The 22,460-nt window shown below is 37.9% G+C and overlaps 1 protein-coding gene across 2 annotated transcripts; it reads right to left on the bottom strand.

The window, feature by feature from the left end:
* Positions 1 to 1,140: 1,140 nt before the first annotated feature.
* On the bottom strand, positions 1,141 to 20,983 carry TAAR1 (trace amine associated receptor 1). Of its 2 annotated transcripts, none has more exons than XM_040449172.1 (2): positions 16,634 to 20,983; positions 1,141 to 2,959 (listed from the first exon to the last, which is right to left on the bottom strand). In XM_040449172.1, exon 2 carries the CDS (start codon positions 2,842 to 2,844, stop codon positions 1,840 to 1,842), a length of 1,005 nt encoding a protein of 334 aa, XP_040305106.1. In that variant the 5' UTR covers positions 2,845 to 2,959; positions 16,634 to 20,983; the 3' UTR covers positions 1,141 to 1,839. The 2 variants fall into 2 exon arrangements, 1 of the variants encoding a protein (XP_040305106.1); XR_005782719.1 differs by lacking the exon at positions 1,141 to 2,959 and adding an exon at positions 8,725 to 9,143.
* Between the last annotated feature and the right edge of the window lie 1,477 nt (positions 20,984 to 22,460).

The following is a 22,460-nucleotide window of genomic DNA, read 5'->3' as shown; positions in this document are numbered from 1 at the left end:
AATAGGCAAAACATACATACACAAAAGTACAAAATGTCTAGGAATAATTTTAAGAATAATGTGTGGGAGCAAATGGAGAACACCACAGAAACTTGCTATAATGTACAGAAAGCTGTGTAAATGCTTTTGTTCCCTTTTTAGAATCTGACAGAATCGTCTCAGCTAAAAAAAAGTCAAGGTAATTTTTGACACTAGGAGTAAATAATGACAATTTGTCTTATACACTCAATGAAAAGGTAACTTGTGTTTTTTAAATGTACCAGAACAAAACTCTAGTCAGATCAATGAAACAAAACATGTAGTCTTGAAATAGACTGTGAGAGCTAGAAGGATTTAACATATCCTCGGAGATCAAGTTTGTGAACACACATTTGCATGCAAGAAGGTGTGTTTTAATTTCATTTAAAATTAGCTGCCTTACCCTAACGTACTCATGAGCATAAGTCTCTTTTATTAAATAAATAAATCCGAATCCCTAGGGTTACTCCCCATGCAACAGACTACTTGAAGCCTGTATGAGAAACAGTTCAACTGGAAATCAGTGCTTATAATTAAGAATGGTTGCCCACTCCTGTTAGGGAATCTCATTTGAAACTATCATTTGTTCTTTTTTTTCTTTTTTTTTCTTTTTTTTTTTAACGTTTATTTATTCCTGAGAGAGAAAGAGGCAGAGCATGAGTCAGGGAAGAGAGAGGGCAGAGAGAGAGGGAGACACAGAGCCCGACGCGGGGCTCAAACTCACAAGCTGTGAGATCATGACCTGAGCCGGAGCCGGAGGCTCAACCGACTGAGCCACCCAGGCGCCCCTGTTCCTTTTTTTCTTTGTGTGGATGCCATCTTAACAGGCATGGCATGTCTATTCTGATTGTACCTTTTGTTAATCCCTCATGCTTGGCTGCGCTGATGGATGGCTGTTTCTCTTTCGATGCAGCCTGGAACCCAACAAGTGGATTTGTCTTACTTCCTAGAGCTTGTATTTTGAGTCCTGCCATACCAGGCACAACCTTGAAATACAGTGAAATCCTTTCAGACACTTTCCTTTCAGTAGCAGGTAACAGACAGAAACTTGGTTTCATTTCCATTAGTAAAAAACAAAACAAAACAAAAAAGAAACTGAAGTCTAAGTGGTCAACAGAGAAATGGTCTAAAAAAATCTTTGTGCATCCATACATTGTAACATTATACAGTTACCAAAAAATTATGTTGTCAAGAATTTTAAGTTTTTTCAGGAGGTGAACTATGAGTGATATCTTTATTTTCATTTTGTTTCTATACGATATTTTATTTTTATTTTTTCCTTATTTTCCAAATTTCTGCAAGTATGAGAATCAAGAAAGCATATTATAAAAAGATAAAAATCAAAATATTTTAAAAGTGGAATATATATTAATAAGAATTCATGATAAATAGCAAATTATGTATAAAAAGTATTTAATATCATTTAATGTGCACTTTATTTGATTTCACAAAAAGACATATATATTCGAGCAAATGGATGACAAAGTAATTCTAATTTGCATATCCAATTGCGGCCCCATAATTTCCAGCATTGAACAATTGTCAATTCATGGCAGTTCAGCTAAGGGCAAGAAAGGCTCTTAACGTAGGACCTTAAATTCTGGACTTGCAAAGCTTCTATGTAATAGTAAGCATGGCAAGGATTACATCCACTGTGTCCCAAAAAGGAAGTGAAATAAAAGCATTATATGTCACTATCCACTCTTTGGCTCAAACATTTGATGAAAGACCCCGCACTTGGTGCGTGTGGTTAATTATGTTGTGTTCAAAATTATGATCACCAGCTGTTTTGCAAAGCAGTAAACAGTAAATATAATAATTCTATGGATGTGACTCTAAAAATAGTTTATACCTACAAGAGTCTTTTTGGAAAATTTTACCACATAGAATCATCTTCAGTGCTTTTCTGAACCAGGGGTAGAAAAATGCATAAACCATTGGATTGAAAGTAGAGTTCAGGTAGCCACACCAGACCAATGCATCATTTAAGGTGGGTGGAATAGCATAGTCCAGGAAAGGGTCCATGACCATGCAGACAAAGAAAGGACACCAGCATATTAGGAAAACTCCCACCACAATCCCTAAAGTCTTTGCAGCTTTCCTTTCTTTGTTTTGTGACATTCCATTTTTCTCTTCCAATCCAACTGCATCATTAATTGATCTTGCCTGTCCTTGAGCTATGAAGTATATTCTGGAATAGACACACAGCATAATAGATCCAGGTATATAGAAAGAAGTCATAAAGGCCAGTACCCCAGATGTTTTGCTAAAGAAGACAGAGCAACCTCCTATACAGTGAATGTACTTGTAATATATCTCTTCAGCTCCTTTGAAGTTGAGCTCCAGAAAGATCATTCCAAATGCAAAAAGAGCGGGGACACTCCAACTAACGAAGATCATCACAAAAATAACCAAGATACTGATCTTGGCTTTGTATCTCAGTGGGTCACACACAGCATAGTAGCGGTCAATGGAAATGAAGGACAAGTGGAAAATGGACGCCGAGCTCAGCATAATGTCAGTGCTGGTGTGAATTTTACAGAAGACTTCTCCAAAGTACCAGCCATGCTCAACAGATCTCACCATACTATAAGGCATGACCAGGCACCCCAGCAGAAAATCCACGGTCGCCATGGAATGAATGAGCCAATTCGTTGGGGTATGAAGTTGCCTGAAGTGTGATATGGAAATAATGACTATCAGATTGCCAATGAGTGTGGTCAGAATTATGAGCACCATTAAACTGTACAGGGAAGCACGGACATCATTTGACCAGCTGCTTTTCACACAAGAAATGTTAATGACATTGTGGCAAAAGGACATCATTCCCGAGGGCTATCCACCAGCTTATTTCTTCCTTTGCGTGTTGAGGAATCTTTCTTCAAAATCCATACTCAGGTTAGAGTTTCTTCTTTGCTTTCCATAAACCTATTCCGGAAACCTGGGAGGGGAAAAAAAAAAGAGAGAGCGAATCATTGGCAATTTGATTCTTTTAACTTCTAACACATTTACCTATTACTTCTTGCTAAAAAACTAATCCTTTTTTTAAAATTTGTTTATTGTTTATTATTTTTGAGAGAGACAGAGAGACAGAAAGCAAGCAGGGAAGGGGAAGAGAGAGAGGGAGACACAGAATCCCAAGCAGGCTCCAGGCTCTGAGCTCTCAGGACAGAGCCCAACGCAGGGCTCAAACTCACAGACCGTGAGATCATGACCTGAGCTGTAGATGGCCGCCCAACCAACTGAACCACCCAGGTGCCCCCCCCCCAAATAGTTATTTTAGAAAGAGCTTTCATTTCTAAGCTTAATTCAATGGTTCAGTTCAATAATTTTTTTTAAACATCTACTTGATGTCGGATACTGTGCTAGAAATGAAAAGTTGAATTATTAGGTTAAAGTATATGAAACGGCACCTTTTTGAGGCCAGAGAAGGTCAAATGATGAATTCTTTATATGCTTAATCTATGGAAATAGTCTTTGTTCAAAAGACAGTCTTGAGGGAGAGCTTTATATTCTAAAGGGTAGATACAAGTTCCCAGAAATTTTAGAATTAAAATTTTAGAAATTTTAGAAGAAAAAGTGAAATATTTTACGTGTGCCTCTTGTACACAGGTAATATCCCCTAGTGCCTCCTTTTGCACTTGATAATATATAAGTTCTTTCTTTTTTTTTTAATGTTTTTTTTTTTTATTTTTGAGAAAGAGAGAGACAGAGCATGAATGGGGGAGGGGCACAGAGAGGGAGGGAGACACAGAATCTGAAGCAGGATCCAGGCTCTGAACTGCCAGCACAGAGCCCGATGCAGGGCTCGAACCCACCACCTGTGAGATCATGACCTGTGCTGAAGCTGGACGCTTAACCGACTTAGCCACCCAGGTGCCCCATATAAGTTATTTCTAATTACAGAATGAATTGCAATGGAAAGAAGCTTACATACCTTTACTTCCAGTTTGCAAAGCACTGAAATATAATATTCCAAGTGTTACGTCGTTTAACATTTCACATCTACAATATAAACACTGTTCCTTATAAGGAGGACATGGCATGTTTTGTAAGTGTAATTATACTGGCAAGAAATCGAGGCTTAGTTCACGAAACCATTAAAGCTGGAATATGATCTGAGGTCTCAATTACTTGTACAGTTTCATCGTTACCAATCCATATTTTCTTTCCACGGCAGAAAGGACCAACACAGATGAATTATTTTCAAGAATATTAAGCTTTTAGTTTTCATGTGAGAACATAGGCTGTCTTGAAAAGCGGTACCCGCCAGTGAAGTATTATGTTGTGGTCCAAAGTATTAGGGATTTTAAATATACGGGCCAAAGTTATGGTAAGAAATGATGTGGCCCAGAGAAAAGACGGCTGAGGTGAGAAACCCAGGGAAACTGAGCTTCGGTGTGGGCTGTGGGCACGGCACTGGAGCCTGTTTTGGTTTTTTCTTTAAAGTTCTGAAACTGATTAAAAAAATTTTTTTTTCATGCAATCCCAATTTATAAAACAAATAAAAGTAAAATCTTGTTAAAACAGAGATGGCACTTTCTTCTTCCTCATGCCTCATTAAAGAACCCAAGTCTCCATGAGGCCGAGTTTAAAAATGTCCCCACTGTTTCTATATGATTCTGCAATTCTCAGCTAAATTCTGGAATTTTCAACATATTTTGAAATATATATGTATATATATACACAAATATATGTGTGTGTGTGTGTATGTATACACACAGATACATATACACAGAAAGAGGGAGAGAGAGAGAGAGAGGGAGAGAAGAATGTGAACTTCTGCTGTCAATGAACAACGTGTCACTAGGTTGAAATGCTACAAAATAGCAACGAGCCTTAGAATTCCAGGAGTCTGTCATCGTTTCCATCTCCTGCATTTCCCTCTGGGCTGACAGTGTAGATCAAGACTACATAGAAATCTAAATGCGTCCAGGGGTGCCTGGGTGGCTCAGTTGGTTAAGCACCTGACTTTGGTTCGGTTCAGATCATGATCTCGCAGTTTGCAGGTTTGAGTCCTGTGCCAAGCTCTGTGCTGACAGCTCAGAGCCTGAAGCCTGTTTCAGATTCTGTGTCTCCCTCTCTCTCTCTGCTCCTCCTCTCCTTGTGCGCACTTTGTCTCTCTCTCTGTCTCTCTCTCTCTCTCTCTCTCTCTCTCTCAAAACGAAATTAAAAAACCTAAATGTATCCAGAACTAGAATTGGAGGAATAAAATATTTAGGTACTAAAATGCATATTTTCATAAATTTGAAACACCTCTCCCCAATTCCTTCCTGCTCTCTATTCCCGGAAAGAAACATATTTATGCCAAATGAATCTGTAAGATGCATTTCAACAGACACCCAGGCCTCTTCCATGACAGAACAAATAGCAAGTTACAACTAGTTAGGTTATTTGAACTCAGTAACATTTGAATTATAATTCAGATTTCACGAAAAGAATGATGGGTTTTTACTATGTAATTTAAATGTGCACCCAACTATACTCTATCACTTCAGTTATATATCTTCTACGTAGACTTTTTGTCTATTTCCCCCTTTTCCTTCCTTCTTTTATGTGTGCTTTTGACATATTAAAGGAATCAAGCAACACACGCTAACCACTGTTTAGGAATGGTTGCTAATTAGTTTCTGCCAGTCAAAATCACATCCTTTCCTGATATGCTAAATACGGATTCAGAGTCCAAAAAGAAGTAAGGGAAGGGGGGGGGGGGGGCGCAGGGGGAACAAACTTGCTGTTCAGTTTTTGAATATGAAATTCATAGAGGATGGGAAAGTCACCTGACAACTCTGTACACTTCGTTCTTTGTGAATCAAAATATTCGGTTCCTAGATAAAAAACAAAGGACTCAGAGTCTTTCTTCTCATAGTTGTACATACTGGTTTCAGAGAAATAGAGTGTTAAGCACAATATCTTGGAAATTGTTGATAAATTAATGACACTTGAGTAGAAAAATTTTCCTGCTGGGGCGCCTGGGTGGCTCAGTCAATGGTTAGGCGTCTGACCCTTGGTTTGGGCACAGGTCAGGATCTCACAGTTTGTGAGTTCAGGCCCCACATCAGGCTTTGCGCTGACAGTACAGATTCTCTCTCTCCCTCTCTCTGCCCTTCCCCCACTCGTGCTGTCTGTCTGTCTCTAAATAAATGAAAAATAAAAAAATAAAAGAGCTGTGCTGACAGTTCGGAGCCTGGAGCCTGCTTCAGATTCTGTGTCTCCCTCTCCCTCTGCCCCTCCCCCACTCGTGCCCCCTCTCTCTCTCACTCTCTCTCTCAAAAACAAATAAACATTGAAAAACACTTAAAACTTTTTCCTGCTTATCTTAAAGAATACTACACATAATTTATAGCAAGTATTGATTAAAGTGTTATAATTTGCCTTTAAACGGATTTAATTGCTTAAATAAATGGCATATGATGACATTACGCGTTAAATGCTTACCTAAGAACATGACATAATAGTACTTTTGTTTCTTTTCTTCCAGCTCTAAGAATTTAGCTTACTAGAAATAATCATTATTTGTATATACAAATAATGCAAGATAGTAATATGGAAAGGTAATAAATCTCTTTGGTTAGCTCGCTAAACAACCAATTCTGTACAAACGATCTGATCACCTAATGTTTGAAAATGGCATATGAAATAAAAATATACTGATAGGAGTTATAGTTTAAAATAGGTCTGTCTGACATGATAGGAACTCAGTGGTCGAGTGTTCCCACTTCCCGGTGAAAGACCATCAGCACTAATCTCACCATGCCCTTGGTCCCTGGTTCCACCTCTAACGGCTCAGTCTCTGTTGCGTACAACTCCCTAATCTGCACCTTTCTGCCATTACTCACAAAACCCTTCCAAGTGTGCCTTCTGGAGCTTGGGTCATCACCCTACTCCTCAAACTCTTCTCAAATATTTCCCTCACCTTGTTCTAACCGAAACCATCTCTCCCCTGAGTACACATCACCCGGAGCCTTGTCAAAGGTGGCTGTTCTCTCTCCTGCATCCTTAATCCCTTTTGTACCATACAGCTTAGAGGAAAAGTAGATTCCCCTTGCATTGACTGCCACTGCAGATCGTTGTGCCGCCATCCTTCCTAACCACCACCCCTCGAAAGTTTGAAGTTCTGTGTTCAAACTATACCTCCTTCATTTGTAGACATCTACAGACTCCCAAGTCATTTCTCTTTATTTCTTGCAAAGGTTAGCTCCTGACCTACCGCCACTCTCTCCAAGTTTACTCCTGCCAAAACTCTTGATAATTTTAATGTCACATAATGATCCAGTAATGAGCTTTCAGCTCGTTGACCCTTTGTCTTCCAATAAGTATGACCCCCATTCTATTTTATCTCAAACTCCCATGGCCATGCCCTAGAATTTGTCTTCATCAGTAATGCAGTCATTCCAAAATATTAACTTCAAGCTCCACACTTTGTCTTCCTAATCCATGCCACTAGTGCTCTTCTTTTAACACTTTTTCAACCCCCTCGAAGCCCTTCATTCATTTATTTTATCATCTTTTCACTATTCCTCATTCCCTCAGGCTCATCTCGTTTTTTTTTTTTAATTATGTTTTAATGTTTATTCAGTTTTTGATAGAGAGAGACAGAACCTGAGTGCAGGAGGGGCAGAGAGAGAAGGAGACACAGAATCCGAAGCAGGCTCCAGGCTCTGAACCGACAGCACAGAGCCTGACTTGGGGCTCGAACTCACAGACCGTGGGATCGTGACCTGAGCTGAAGTCAGACGCTCAACCGACTGAGCCACCCAGGCACCCCTGTTTACCCAGTTAGATTCCAATAGTTTTTGACATTATCTTACAACTCCTTCTCATTAACAAACTTTCCTAGCAAAACCTGAACCTTTGTCCAATCCAGTTCTCCTCTTGCTCTCCTCCTGCATTCATGCAGCTGAGTGTGGTGGAGGAAAACACACAAGGGGCCTCCTGTTAAATTCATGACAAGTATTGGCCACTAGAACTGCTCAAGGATCCTACCCCTCCTTCTATTACGTTTGTTCTCCCACTCTCTGAGATGACTGTTTCACACCTGCTCCCTCCTTCTATCTCAGATACCTTCTCTCTCATCTTCGTTCTCTGATGGCCTTGATCCTGTTTCACTGAAAAAACACACCCGATCAGAAGAGAATGTCCACACTTATCTCTTCACTTACCTCCCAGCCTGCATCTGTTTGTATACTTAATCCTCTGTCTTATTAATGCAAATAACCAACCATGTCTCATCGCACATGCCCAGTAAGCATCTCTTCATACCTGTTCAAGGACATAACCTACAATTCTCCTCTCTTCCTTGGCTCTTAAGTATTTCCCTTGTAAATAATTACCTGCAGTACCCAAATATGTAGTACTCTTCCATAAAAAGAATAAATTCCACAAAAAGCAATTATTTTTAAATTCACTTCGAAAAACAAAACTTCTTCAAAAGAGTAATTTTCACCCCCTGTCTTCCTTTCTTCTCCTACTAACCTGTTTTTATTATTATTTGAGAGAAAGCAGGGTGGGGAGAGGGGCAGAGGAAGAGACAGAGAATCTTAAGCAGGCTCCATACTCAGTGCAGAGCCCCTGACGCTGGGATCATGACCTGAGCCGAAAATCAAGAGTCTAAAACTCAAGTAACTCAACCACCCGGGTGCCCCTCTTACTAACCCTTTGAATACACTCCAAAGAGACTTTTATTGTCAGCACTTCATTAAAAGCTTTTTTCTTCAGCTAAGACAGCAGAAGAGATGATTTATTTTACATGTGTTACATTCAGCCACAGATGAAAACAGAATGAGTCCTGGAAGTCAAGGCTCCTTGGCAAAGGATCAAAAGGGACTGTTTTGGCATGAGAAAGGTGGGTTTCTCAAAGGTGGTCATTGTGATCAAATGATGATGGATGTCTAGATCCACTGAATCAAGTTCTAGAAAGTAGGCGTGCAGTCCAACAATTTGTACAAACATCCCTGACCTCTGGCTTTCCTTATTTGTGTTCCTGTGACTTCCGTGGATGCACAAGCTGGCAGTTTACTTGGACCTCTGCCTCATCTTTCTTCTTTTTCGCTTCAGCCTGTTCATCCACTGCTTCTTCCACTTGGCTCTGTGGCGCAGAGGTCTCCCAGAAGGTGGCACTGATGCTGAGAGTGCAAAACAATTTTTAATCATGTTGTCCTGTGTTCTAAACCCAGTGATAAATGCTCAGACTTCATCTACTCATCATTCTCAGTATCCCAAGGTACTTCTTGAAACAATTTCTTTCCTTGGCTCCCAGGTCACCACTCTTAAACCTCTGATACCTCACTGGTTACTCTTTTCAGTCTTCGTTGCTAGTTCTTCCTTAAGTCACTTGCCCTAAGGCAAGTCTTTGATTCTCTTCTCTACTTAGAACAGCTCCCTAGGTGATTTCTTAGTCTCCTGGCTTTAGGCTAATCTATATGCTGATGGGTCTCAAATAAATACCTCCAGCCATGGCCTCCTGCTTATACTCTGGACAAATATCTCCTGCTGCCTAGAGGATATAACCACTGACTATGTTTAAAGCCTCAAATCTTCACAACATGTGTCCAGCTCCTCTTCCTTCCTACACATCTAGAAAATGGCAACTCATTCTTGAAAATCCTCAGTCCTAGTCCGTAAAGTAATCATTGACTACTCTTTCTTATACTCAACAATATAGCCAACCCATCAGTAGATATTTTGACACTTCATTGAAAATATATCCATAATTGGACCAGCTCTCATAGTCCGAGCCACCAAACACTGTCAAATTAGTAGCCTCCTAGCTGGCTTCGCTGATTCTTGTCTTTTTTCCCTTCCTTTCTGTTTTACTTGAATACATAGCTTCTAAGCCAAGGAGTGGATTGGTTTCTTCCTCACCACTCTTTCGTAAAAGGTAAAGAATATGAGTGAATTATGTGAAAGGGATGGAAAGTATGTCTGACAGACAATGTTAAGCAAAGAGAAATTCATTCTGTTTGCCATCAGTTGTAATAATTAGTTATAAAGTGAAAGGAAAGGAGGTCCACTGTGCCCCTTCAAGAGATAATCACGGAAAATAGAATGGAAAAGTCATAGCTTTTAAAAATAAAACTGTTGGGGAGCCTGGGTGGCTCAGTTGGCTAAGGATCCAACTTCAGCTCAGGTCATGATCTCATGGTTCGTGGGTTTGAGCCCCGCACTGGGCTCTGTGCTAATAGCTCAGAGCCTGGAGCCTGCTTCAGATTCTGTGTCTCCCTCTCTCTCTTCCCCTTCCCCACTTGCACTCTGTCTCTCTCTCAAAGATATATAACAAACATTAAAAAAATTCTTTTAATAAAGCTGCAATCACTAGTATCCAGGTGAACAGAACCAGGGAGAAGCAGAAGTTACACAAGCTAAGAAAAAGAATTTCTCAGCACTCCCAAACACTACAGGAAAAAGTCACCTGATTCCAAGGCACATTTAGAGAGATATCAAGACCTTTTGCCCCAAGGGAACTGGCAGCTATTCAAGGAAACAATAGTAAAATGGCCTGGAGTTACAACAGTGCAGAATCTTCTGGTATGTCCTTAGCAAAAATGCACAAATGTAGAAATGTACAAAATGTAGAAATACAAAAGCAGTTTCCAAGGAGGAAATGTAGAGCAGTTAAATTACCAGGGAATTCAAGGCAAGGACTGCTTGATACCTTAAAGGAAACTAAGAATAAATAGCTGTCCTTGGCTTAGATAGAAGCCAGTCTCAATGCTTTGTTGGCTTCTTTGGATTCATTTAAGTGACTTTCCATTTCTTCTAGATGGTGACTTTGTAGTTAATACATAACGCAAAATTCAGAATAGAGATATAAAACCTTGTAACCCAGGATTCCATTTTTTGTTCTAGAACTATCCATGGCTATTTATAAGAGAAACTTTGAGGTATATAGTACTCTGACTGATGTGAGGGAGGGAATTTTTAAAAAGTAATATGGACCTGGGGCATCTGGGTGGATCAGTAGGTTAAGCATCCGACTCTTGATTTTGGCTCAGATCCTGATCTCATAGTTTATGAGTTTGAGCCCCACATTGGGCTGCATGCTGACAGTGCAGAGCCTGCTTGGGATCCTCTCTCTCCCTCTCTCTCTGTCCCTCTCACACTTGCTCTCTCTCTCTCTCTTTCTTTCTCCATAAATAAATAAACATTTGAATTAAAAAAGAAAAGAAAAGAAAAACTACTCTAGAGGCAGAAAAATGAGAGCTTTAAACAAAATTTAGCAAAAGCACCCAAGAAGATCAAATTATAGCACGGAAAAAGGTTCTGAAAGCAAAAGAAATTATCTTGGGTATTTTTAAAATCCATAAAGAAGTTATAAAAGAGAACAGTCATAACTGAAGACCAAATCACTGACCTTGTGAATCAAGTGGAAGAACATTACATACATTAAGCTAAAATACAAAGAAATAGAAATTCACACATCCTTTTTCATAAATATTGGGTAAATGCCTTCCCTCTGTCAGATACCAGGTACTGGGGTGAAAAGACATAACAAAACTTCCTGCCCTTCAGGAACTTACATTCAGGTGTGGGTTGGGGGACACTTCATGTTCTCAATAAACATGAAATTAGATTGCAATAGTTACTAAGGAGAAAAAATAAAGCAAAAAAGAGAGAACTGCAAGGTTTGGAGAGAGGATTGAGCTTCAGGATAAGGTAGCCATGGAAAACTTAAATAAAAAGCTGACTGAATAATATATATATATATATATATATATATATATATATATATATATATCTGAAGGAACCGAGAAGCTAACCACATGGATATGTAGGGGAAGCACAATCCAGGGAGGGGATAGAGCAGACTCCAAAGTCTTGAGATGGGAACACGCTTAGTGTGTTTGCAAAATTAGCAGATGTCAATGGGGATAGCACAAAGCCAGCAACACAGAGAAAAAATAGATGGGGAAGCCACGGAAGCTGTACAGAGCTACACTGAATAGGGCCTTTCAGGTCACAGTAAGAATTTTAGCTTTGTTTGCCCTTGAGTGAAAAAAGGAAGTCACTGGAGGGTTTTGAACCCAGCAACATGAGTTGACAGGTTCTGACAGATCCACCCTGGCTACTGTGCTGAGAACAGAGGCAGAGGGTAAGGGCAAAGATGAGATGATTAGGACGCTGTCACTAGAACCTGGTGAGGGAAGATGATGGTTTGGACATAGCAGGGACAGTGAGTGTGGAGAGTAGTGGTCAAGTTTGGAAATGTTCTAAAGATACAGCAGGCAGAATTTGCACATCGACTGAGTGTGGGCTAGGAGGAAGTTATCAAGGGAAATAGCAAGGCTTTTGTTTTGAGCAGCTTGAAGGTGGAGGGTCCCGTTTAAGGAGATGAAAAAGATGGTGATTGGAGAAGGGCAAGAAACAGGAAGAAATCAGGAGTTGGGTTTTGAATTTTTGAGGTTGGAGCTGTGTGCTGAAGAGTGTGGCCTTTCAAGTCCAGGCAGGTCTGGCCATTCACCTATTCTGTGCCCTGGGACAAACTCTTGGGCCTATAGTTTTCTTATGCAATAAATAAATAAATAAATAAATATCTATTTCTTGAGGTTTTATGAGGCTGGAATGAATTAACATTTGTAAAGTGTTTACTTACAATAGTATCCTGTGCATAGTTTATCAAATAAGTAAACATCCAAGAAGAATGTTATAGACATGTTAAGGGAATATATAAAAAAGCATCAGGAAACTCTTATAAGAATACACATATATTTAAATCAACATTAAAAAGGTACATTCTAAAAGGTCACTATAGGCAGAGGGAAAGCAATGGGAAAAGGGGGATGAACAGGGAAAAATCAAGATGAAATGAATCAAAGAAGGGAGTATGTCATAAAGGAATGGGCTGTTTTATTCATTGCTATAGCCCCAGGGCCTGGGAAATGTCTAGAACATTGAGCACAAAAATGAATAAAGGATTGAATGAATGAACAAATGAACGAAGGAGTTCATTAGTTCATTTCTGTGCCCCCTGGGGCCATTATAAAGTAGGGCACATACACTTAGCTTGGTTCTGATTTCAAAGATAAAGAAGAAAATCTTCTAGCCATCCAGTTAGAAATTCCTTCATTGTGCATGTTAAATGTGTATGGTTCTTTGCATGTCAATTATATCTCAACAATGCTGCTTAAACACACACACACACACACACACACACACACACACACACAAAGAAGGAAAGATGATTGGGCTAGCAATTTTGGAAGCCAGAGGGCAGTGGAAGAAGTTTAGAAACTCTTAGAAACTCTTAAGGAAATAAGATGGCAACTCAACAATCCTATATTCAGCCAAAACAGTAGTCAGATGAAGGCAAAAGAAAGACAAGTATACATTTATGACCACCTTCTGAGAAACTCTAGGGAATACTCTAACAATATAAAAATGAAATCAAAACAAAAAATTCTAAATAGCAAGAGATGAAGAATAAAAACAACATCAGTAAGTAACACTATTTGAACTAAGATTTAGTGTAAACTAAAAAGGATTATGATCATATAACACAATGCAATGCTTATTAAAAAAGGATTTTTGAAATGAAAAAATATGTATTTCAAGAAAACTTAATGCTAACCTGGAACTTAAATTTGCAACTATCTCAATGTCTCCCAGTTTTTCTCAGGATGGTGAGGGGCAGGCAAATGAAACTTCTTGACAAGATGACAAGATATATAGCTAATCATTTATTTTGGCAATTTTCTCTAGCAGTATTTTTTCAAGTTAAAATACCTATGTTGTTCAACCCAGCAGTAGTTTTTGTAACAGCAACAAAAGTAAGAACTAAAACAGTCTGAACTTCTAGCAGACATACACACATCAGTAGATATGACAGATATGCAGTAAGATGTAAAATTAAAATATTTGGAGATATAGAAAGATGGCAATGATATCTTGTCAAGTAAAGAAAAAAATATTTTCAACAATACTACTTGTAGGGACACACACACACACACACACACACATACACACACACATTTGTATAAACATGGAAAATAGGTATGGAATGGTATACTCTAAATGCTTAATATCATTTACTCAGAGGTGGTGAGATTGAAACTCAAAAAAAAAAATTAAACAACAGCAAATAAGAAAAATAATACCAAATTTTACCAAAAAAATTTCCTGGGTGGTGAAAGAACAGGAAAGTTTTACTTTCTTCTCCATGTTTTCTACATATTCCAAGTTTTCTACTATAAGAATGCTTTACTTTCATAACCAGAAAAAAAGTATTTAATAAAATTAAATGTATTGTCTATGAATTGCTTCAAACAAAACTTTAACCATACTTTAAAAAAAACCTCTTGGTGAGTAATTATTAAGAAATTATACAATTTGTGCTTTTTGTGCTTATATAATTCTTTACATGAGTTACTTATCCACATTAGTCTTATATTAAAATTAAAGTTTTGCTAAATGCCCTAAAGTTTCTGAAATGCCCTCATATCCTGTTTTTGTTCTATACAGATTTAGAAATAAAACTAGAAATAAACTTGATAATAATTTTATTCTAAAAATAGGTTTGCAGCTCTCTAATTTATCCACTATTCTTTATTACAATACCAAAAGTGTTTTGTAAAACACTTATTTTATTTTTATTTTTTTCAATATATGAAGTTTATTGTCAAATTGGTTTCCATACAACACCCAGTGCTCATCCCAAAAGGTGCCCTCCTCAATACCCATCACCCACCCTTCCCTCCTTCCCACCGCCCATCAACCCTCAGTTTGTTCTCAGTTTTTAAGAGTCTCTTATGCTTTGGCTCTCTTCCACTCTAACCTCTTTTTTTTTTTCCTTCCCCTCCCCCATGGGTTTCTGTTAAGTTTCTCAGGATCCACATAAGAATGAAAACATATGGTATCTGTCTTTCTCTGTATGGGTTATTTCACTTAGCATCACACTCTCCAGTTCCATCCATGTTGCTACAAAGGGCCATATTTCATTCTTTCTCATTGCCACGTAGTACTCCATTGTGTATATAAACCACAATTTCTTTTTCCATTCGTCAGTTGATGGACATTTAGGCTCTTTCCATAATTTGGCTATTGTTGAGAGTGCTGCTATAAACATTGGGGTACAAGTGCCCCTATGCATCAGTACTCCTGTATCCCTTGGGTAAATTCCTAGCAGTGCTATTGCTGGGTCGTAGGGTAGGTCTATTTTTTAGTTTTTTGAGGAACCTCCACACTGTTTTCCAGAGTGGCTGCACCAGTTTGCATTCGCACCAACAGTGCAAGAGGGTTCCCGTTTCTCCACATCCTCTCCAGCATCTATAGTCTCCTGATTTGTTCATTTTGGCCACTCTGACTGGCGTGAGGTGATATCTGAAAGTGGTTTTGATTTGTATTTCCCTGATGAGGAGTGACGTTGAGCATCTTTTCATGTGCCTGTTGGCCATCTGGATGTCTTCTTTAGAGAAGTGTCTATTCATGTTTTCTGCCCATTTCTTCACTGGGTTATTTGTTTTTCAGGTGTGGAGTTTGGTGAGCTCTTTATAGATTTTGGATACTAGCCCTTTTTCCGATATGTCATTTGCAAATATCTTTTCCCATTCCATTGGTTGCCTTTTAGTTTTGTTGGTTGTTTCCTTTGCTGTGCAGAAGCTTTTTATCTTCATAAGGTCCCAGTAGTTCATTTTTGCTTTTAATTCCCTTGCCTTTGGGATGTGTCAAGTAAGAAATTGCTATGGCTGAGGTCAGAGAGGTCTTTTCCTGCTTTCTCCTCTAGGGTAAAACACTTATTTTAAAAGAGAGAAAGAAAGAAGGGGTAGAAGAAACAACTTTTTCAAATATTTAAGTCATGAGTCTTGAGAAGGTGATATCACTGGAAGCAATCTTTTCCATCTTAAAGAAACAGGAAGCATGGCAAATTCCATTCGTTTGCTTATCCATCAACCCATTACAGTTGAAAAGAGAAAAAAGAATCTTCAGCAATATTATGAGCAGGTAAATCAACTATACTGGAAAATTTTTCTGGTATGTAGACTTGCATAAGATGATATGCATCAAATTTAGGTCATCATAACTAAAAACTTCCTAATCTAATCAATCTAATATATGGCACGTAAACAGACACACACACACACACACACACACACACGCTAAAGAGTGAAGTCATTTGGCAAAGAGCCAGGATTTTTCCCACCAAATAATAATTGTGCAAATAAGATTTCAGTTTTGTAATTGAGCAAATAGTAACAATAACATGCAAATTAATTTTAAAATGTATAAAAATCTCTGTGGGGATCGTTTTTTTATGCTAACACTAGCCAACATCCACAGAAGGAATTTCCTTCATTTACAAGAAATGGAGATAAAAAATCATGTTTCAATTTTTCAGGTTTCCTAGGTTTTCATAGGTGAATTTTTAATAAATGTGAAACATTTTAAAAACACAGGTAAAGCATGCTATTTAAAAATATATCACTATTTTTTACCTTCTCTTACTAACTCAGGTTTTATGAAACTAAATTACAGAAACCTTGTTAACTTTTCTATTAAATAATCCTAAATTTTAATGTATTAGTAAGTACCAAACCATTGATAACTTTTCTGGCTGTCAGCATTTTCTCAGTGAAAGATTACCTAGGCCCTCAGGCTAGTCCCTATGAGCATTCAGACCTACCTTCTCAGGTAAGAGTGACCAGAGAGGGGACAAGCCGGCTGCAGAAACACTGCCTTTGGGGAGGAGGCCCCCTCCGCATGTGTCCCCCGGACAGCTACTGACTAGAGCCACTGCTGTGTTACCGTAGGCCACAGTTCACCTAGACAGATGACGCAAATATTGAAATCTGGAAAAGATAAGCTGATAATAAATCTTTCTGAAGCAAGGTAACAGTATATTATTGATACATATAACTGGGAAGTGCTTTTATTCTAAACCAGCATCAGGAAGCTGGCAGTGAGCAAGCTAAATAGAGAAGGTAAATATTACCATTACTTTTAAAATAATCTCAAACATGGGCCACCAGTAACCACAGTCATGGGTGTTACCAGCATATATATAAAAACACGTGTCCATTAAAACTGCCTTAATTGTTGATTGATTTGAAAGAAAAGTACTCCTGTGTTAGATATCTTTACAAAGGAGAAAACGAGCACTGAAAAAACGGTTCGATTTCAAAACAGATGACACGCCTGCCCAAGGACTATTTTGAAAAATTAGAATGTACTTAAACCCAATAACATCTTATAGATAGAAAATAAGTTAGAACAACGGCTTTCCCAAGCTTTGTTTTAACCACAAGAGGAAGAAATATATTTTGTATCATGACTCAGTACCCATGTAGGTATGCCTCCATAACAGAAGCAAACATTTTCATTAAACAAAATGCTTACTTCATTCAACCCACTCTGATATTTTCTATTTTATTTCTTTGTTTAATTAGTGGGGTTTATCCCCCCAATAATGTTACTAATCACAATTACAGAAACACTGGTTTTGAGGGTAGGTGGTCACATACGTTAGGTCCATCAATTTTTTAATTCCTCTGTATAAAACTTCCAAAATGGAGCCAGATCCTTCAGTAGAGCAAAATGACTATCTTAAGTACAATTTCTCATCCATTTCTGTTTGTTACTCAGCCATAGTAAATCATAGGATTATTGTGATAGGCTACTGTTGGTCCCAGTTCTTCACTCTCCTGGCATCTACACTTGTGTCTTTTCTTCTCTGAGAATGGAAGCTACTATCCTGTCCTTAGAACTTGAGCTTTGTTACTTTACTTGTTTTAGCCAAAAGAATATGGACAGAAATAAAAGTGTGCCAGTTCTAAGCCGTGTCATTAGGAGAACTCTATATTTATGAATGTCCTCCATGCTTTCCCATGAGAAGACCAAGCCCCCGTGAAGCCCATTGGTCCAATGAGTTTCAGGGTGGTTTGCTATACAGAATTTTCATGGCAATAAATTACTGTGTTAATTGTTTTTCTGAAAGAAGCCACTGAGATCTATTACCCCATTCCCCCACCTTGCAGAAACACCGACACAGAGAAACACTGATACCACAGGATGGGTCACTTGTGATCTAAATAGTCACTAACAAAAACTGTGATAGCAAAAACAGAAATAGCATAAAATGAAAATTATGCTTTACATAAGTGAAGTTGACATTTTACTAGGCGATTATAACTCCTGCTTCAGAAATTTCTAGATATTAAAGGATGGTTCAAGAAATAACATCCAAGTTCACTGCTTATAACAGTGAATAGAAAATATTATTCATCTTTCCAAACATGAGTTCAGAGTTTGCCTCAATAACACATACATCTGTCATTTTGTGAGTGAGTTTTCTTTGCAAGCAAGCACAATGCCTCATGTATGGGAGTTTATGATGCTCTAGGAAATCAGAGATCTTATCTGCTTTGTTCATTACTGTCTCCCCATCACCTAAAATAGTGCCTGCAAATCATTTGCTCAATAAATATTTGTTGGTTGAATGATGTTAAATTACTAATTGACTTCATTTTTCATTTTTAAAGGTTTTTAAATCAGAATATTGCATGAATACGGGATTCTCATAATTTCACTTGTGTTAATTATAAAACTGCACTGAAAAGCCTTCTTTCCATTTTATGTATGTCACATTCTTTCTTTTAACCTGAACATTTATTTAACTGATGACAATCACTGCGAGGTAAGTGTGCAGGATAAAATATAATTATGATTCTTCTTTCCAGGAATATGTAGCTAATGGTGAGTCAGACATGCAAACAGATAAAGTACAACATAGAACGTGCTGAATAAAAACAGAAAGATTGAGTTATGGGAGCACATAAGACAGATCTGGAAACCACACACGGTAGTTAGGAAAGATTGCCTGCAGGTCGCATATAAACTGAAACAGAAAAGAAGGACTCAGAGCACTTCACAAACAGGCTAAATTTAGAATAGGGAAACATATGCAAAAACTTCATATTTAATCCTAAGAAAATAATTTCATAGCGGACAATTAAAATCTGTTAATCAGTAACAATCATGTTTTACATTTTTATTATCTTATTCCAGCACCTTTTTTTTTTATAAACAGAAGTGTTTTGACTGTGTACTGCAGGCATTCAAGGTAGTTTCTAATTCCTTCTTGTTACACACACACACACACACACACACACAAACACACACTTAAAAAATAGAAATTAGCAAATGTCTTCATTCTCACTATCAAAGCTCAATGAACTCCAAGTTAATGATTAGCTTTATCCCTCTTGTTTTATTTGCAAAGAACAAAACTAAGGTATCTTTGTTTGTATTGGGAATTACTTAGTATCATTTTTATAAATGGCATGTTTCTGTGGGTATGTTGATATTTTCAAAATATGGTTTTAAAGTTACTTCTATTATATGTAAATAAAACGCATTGAGCACTCATTATGAGTGGAATTATGCTAAGTGCTAAAGTAATATTTTCACTTAACCTTCACAATAACCAAATGGAGTAGATCTCATTATTTCCACTTTACAGGTTATGATGAGTCTGGGAGAACTTAAGTAGCTTTTCCAATGTCATATTATTAGCAAATGGCAAAGCCAGAAATCAAACTAATATTTCTTTTTTCATCAAGGAAGAATGTAGTTGGTGCAAATACTCTTTTCCAATATGGTGGAAAAAGATGAGTACTAAGGCCAGCTAGCACCATAAATGAATCAAATTTTTAGAAAAGACGATAAGTCATGAAATGTATAGGCAAGGAATAAAGTGTCTGCTTTTAGATTCATAGAGGTTTTCCTTACCATGTAGGTGAGGAATCAGTAAATTGTTTCTGTAAAGGGCTAGATAGTAAATGCCATACGCTTTGAAGGCCATAGGTACATGGCAACTATTTAATTCTGTCATTGTAACATGAAAGTAGTCATAGATGATACATAAATGAATGGGTGTATCAGTGTCCAATAAAATTATATTTACAGGAAATAGTTTACTGACCCCTGGTATGGACTATAGAAGAGATATTATGGGGGTTCATATCATCAATCAAAGCAAAATAATGGGAATTCAAAACCATTTTACTGGTAAGATCATTTTCTCCATTCTGCTAAAAATACAGAAGACAACTTGGGTAGAGATATCACTTGCAATGGGGAAAAAAAATCAGTCTATGGAGGCAAAAATAAGGAAAAGGAAAGACTTTATAATTCCATTTGAGTTTTACATTTGGGGATGCTTTCTACTGGCATAAAAAGAAAACAATGTTGTTACAGCAAGAAACTGTAATATAAGCCTCTTTATAAAGTTACCATAGGCATGATTGGTTATTACTTAGAAACTATTCCAGAAATGGCTTAGACTTAAGGAGAAATCTCTGATATGCAGAGCCTTCCCCTTTCCTAAGAACCCCTAAATTTTTTACTGTAAATGTAGCAAAGATTTTTTTCTGATGGTTTCATTATTCTCAGATGCCCTCCCTCTTCTTTCCATTTTAGAACCCATGTTTCCAGTGAATGGTCATCAATGACCCCAACTTTTCAACAGCAAAACAAATATGGCTATGCCCAGAGATGCTTCCATTGAAAGGACTTAAACAAACCAGGCCTTCAATGCATAAAAGAATGTCTCAACTTATGGAATTTGGGGCAGATGGGACAAAGATCTTGGTATAAAGAATGTGGCTTCAAGCCCCTGAAATCACAGCATAGCCCTGGCATTGTCTAGGACGAAGCCTTTCCTTACATGGGACATGTATATGGTCAGGTAGGCAGTGCTCCTTCTATTGTGAAAGAAAACTGACCCAGCAAACTATCATGGCCTCCTGAAAAATATTCCACACGAATACAAATGTCTTTTACTATAATTTTTAATTGATTTTTAGCAAGCAAACCTATATGTATTACAGTTGACTCTTGAACAATGAAGGTGTTACGGGTGCTGACCTCTCATACAGTTGAAAATCTGTGTATAACTTTTGAGTCTCCAGAAACTTAACTACTAATAGCCTATGTTGACTGGAAGCCTTATTGATAACACAATTAACATATATTTTGCATGTTACATGTATTACATATTGTGTTCTCAAAATAAGCTAGAGAAAAGAAAATCTTATTAAGAAAATTTTGGAGAATAGAAAATACATTTACAGTTCTGTACTGCATTTATTTAAGAAAAATATGAGTATAAGTGGACCCACACAGTTCAAACTTGTGTTGTTCAATGATCAACTGTATTTGGGTTTCCCAAGCAAGCTTTATATCATGAAAGATGCTGCTGTTCTGACATGAGTATCCAACTGGTTTGGTAAGACGCAGTCAATGATTTATGGAGTGCTTCCTGGATGCCAGACACGTACTGTCCTATTGCCTTTAAAAAGACTGATGCTCAAGGCAACTAAGGAATTTGGTCTCATAGCAGAAAGTGGCAAAGCCAGGAATCAAAGGAAGGTCTAACTCTGAAGTTCCATTTCTCTCTGCTGCCATTTTATTTCTCCCGTTTTACAGACAACTAGACACACTCCAATTTATAAATTGTCTTTGGTGAGTTTAGTTAAAGTGGCTCAGTTTCCCAGAGGCTGATCATTTCTGGTGACACTGAGACTGAGTTTTAGAGCTTACAGTATAGAGAACAGACAGGGAATAGAACCGTCTCCCTTCCAAAAAAGGGCAACTTTGTACAATATCAATCTCTTGACTATATTTGCAGACAGTGTATAAGTACAGGATATGACCATGATACCTTGTGAAAGCATAAGGCCATCCAAGGGCATGGAATCCAGTAGCTACTGAAGCAAGTGACTCTACAGAAAATTCCATGCAAATCTCTACATTAGAGCTGAATATCCTATCTGAGGCCACTTCTATCTAAATACCTTAGTGTATCTGAATCATTTATATATTTTTTTAATGTTTATTTTTGAGTAAGAGAGAGAAAGAGAAGGAGAGAATGTGAGCAGGGGAGGGGCAGAGAGAGAAAGGGAGACACACAATAGAAAGCAGGCTCCAGTCTCTGAGCTGTCAGCACAGAGCCCCACATGCGACTCGAACTCGTGAACCACTTGTGAACTGGGAGATCATGACCTGAGCCGAAGTCCCACATTTAACCTACTGAGCCACCCAGGTGCCCCTGAAGCATTTATATCTTAAGGGCCTAGTACAGCCTCTGGGGTCTAGAAACCCAGTAAGTAATAGTTCTGGAAACTAATAATAATAAGGAAGCTAAATAGCAAGTGATGCTTCAAAAACTGTGTTCAGTTCGGAGTCCTGAGGATAGACCAAATGCTAGCAAGTCTCATAAATCTCTTAAAACCACTTTCAGAAAATAGGTTGATAGGTAAATAAAATCATCCTGATGCCATAAACCCTGAATACTTTCATGAGTTTTAGAGGATTGTCTGTATATCTATCCTTTGGCCACTACAAAGAGAAGAATGGAATGTAAGGGGCATTCAGCTTATATATTTTAGGAAGGATATTTTCTCATTTTGAACCTATCCTAAGACATGTCACCTTGAATGTTCGTTTCTTAT

Source organism: Herpailurus yagouaroundi, unplaced genomic scaffold (assembly GCF_014898765.1).
Source record: "Herpailurus yagouaroundi ecotype Mexico unplaced genomic scaffold, PumYag 198, whole genome shotgun sequence".
In the NCBI taxonomy this organism is placed as follows: Eukaryota; Metazoa; Chordata; class Mammalia; order Carnivora; family Felidae; genus Herpailurus; species Herpailurus yagouaroundi.
Note: the sequence above shows the minus strand (reverse complement) of the source record. Positions and strands in the feature narration are given on the sequence as shown.

Bases quoted from the DNA above. Each gene is read 5' to 3' on its own strand.
- TAAR1 (XM_040449172.1), bottom strand. From the start codon at position 2,844: ATGATGTCCTTTTGCCACAATGTCATTAACATTTCTTGTGTGAAAAGC.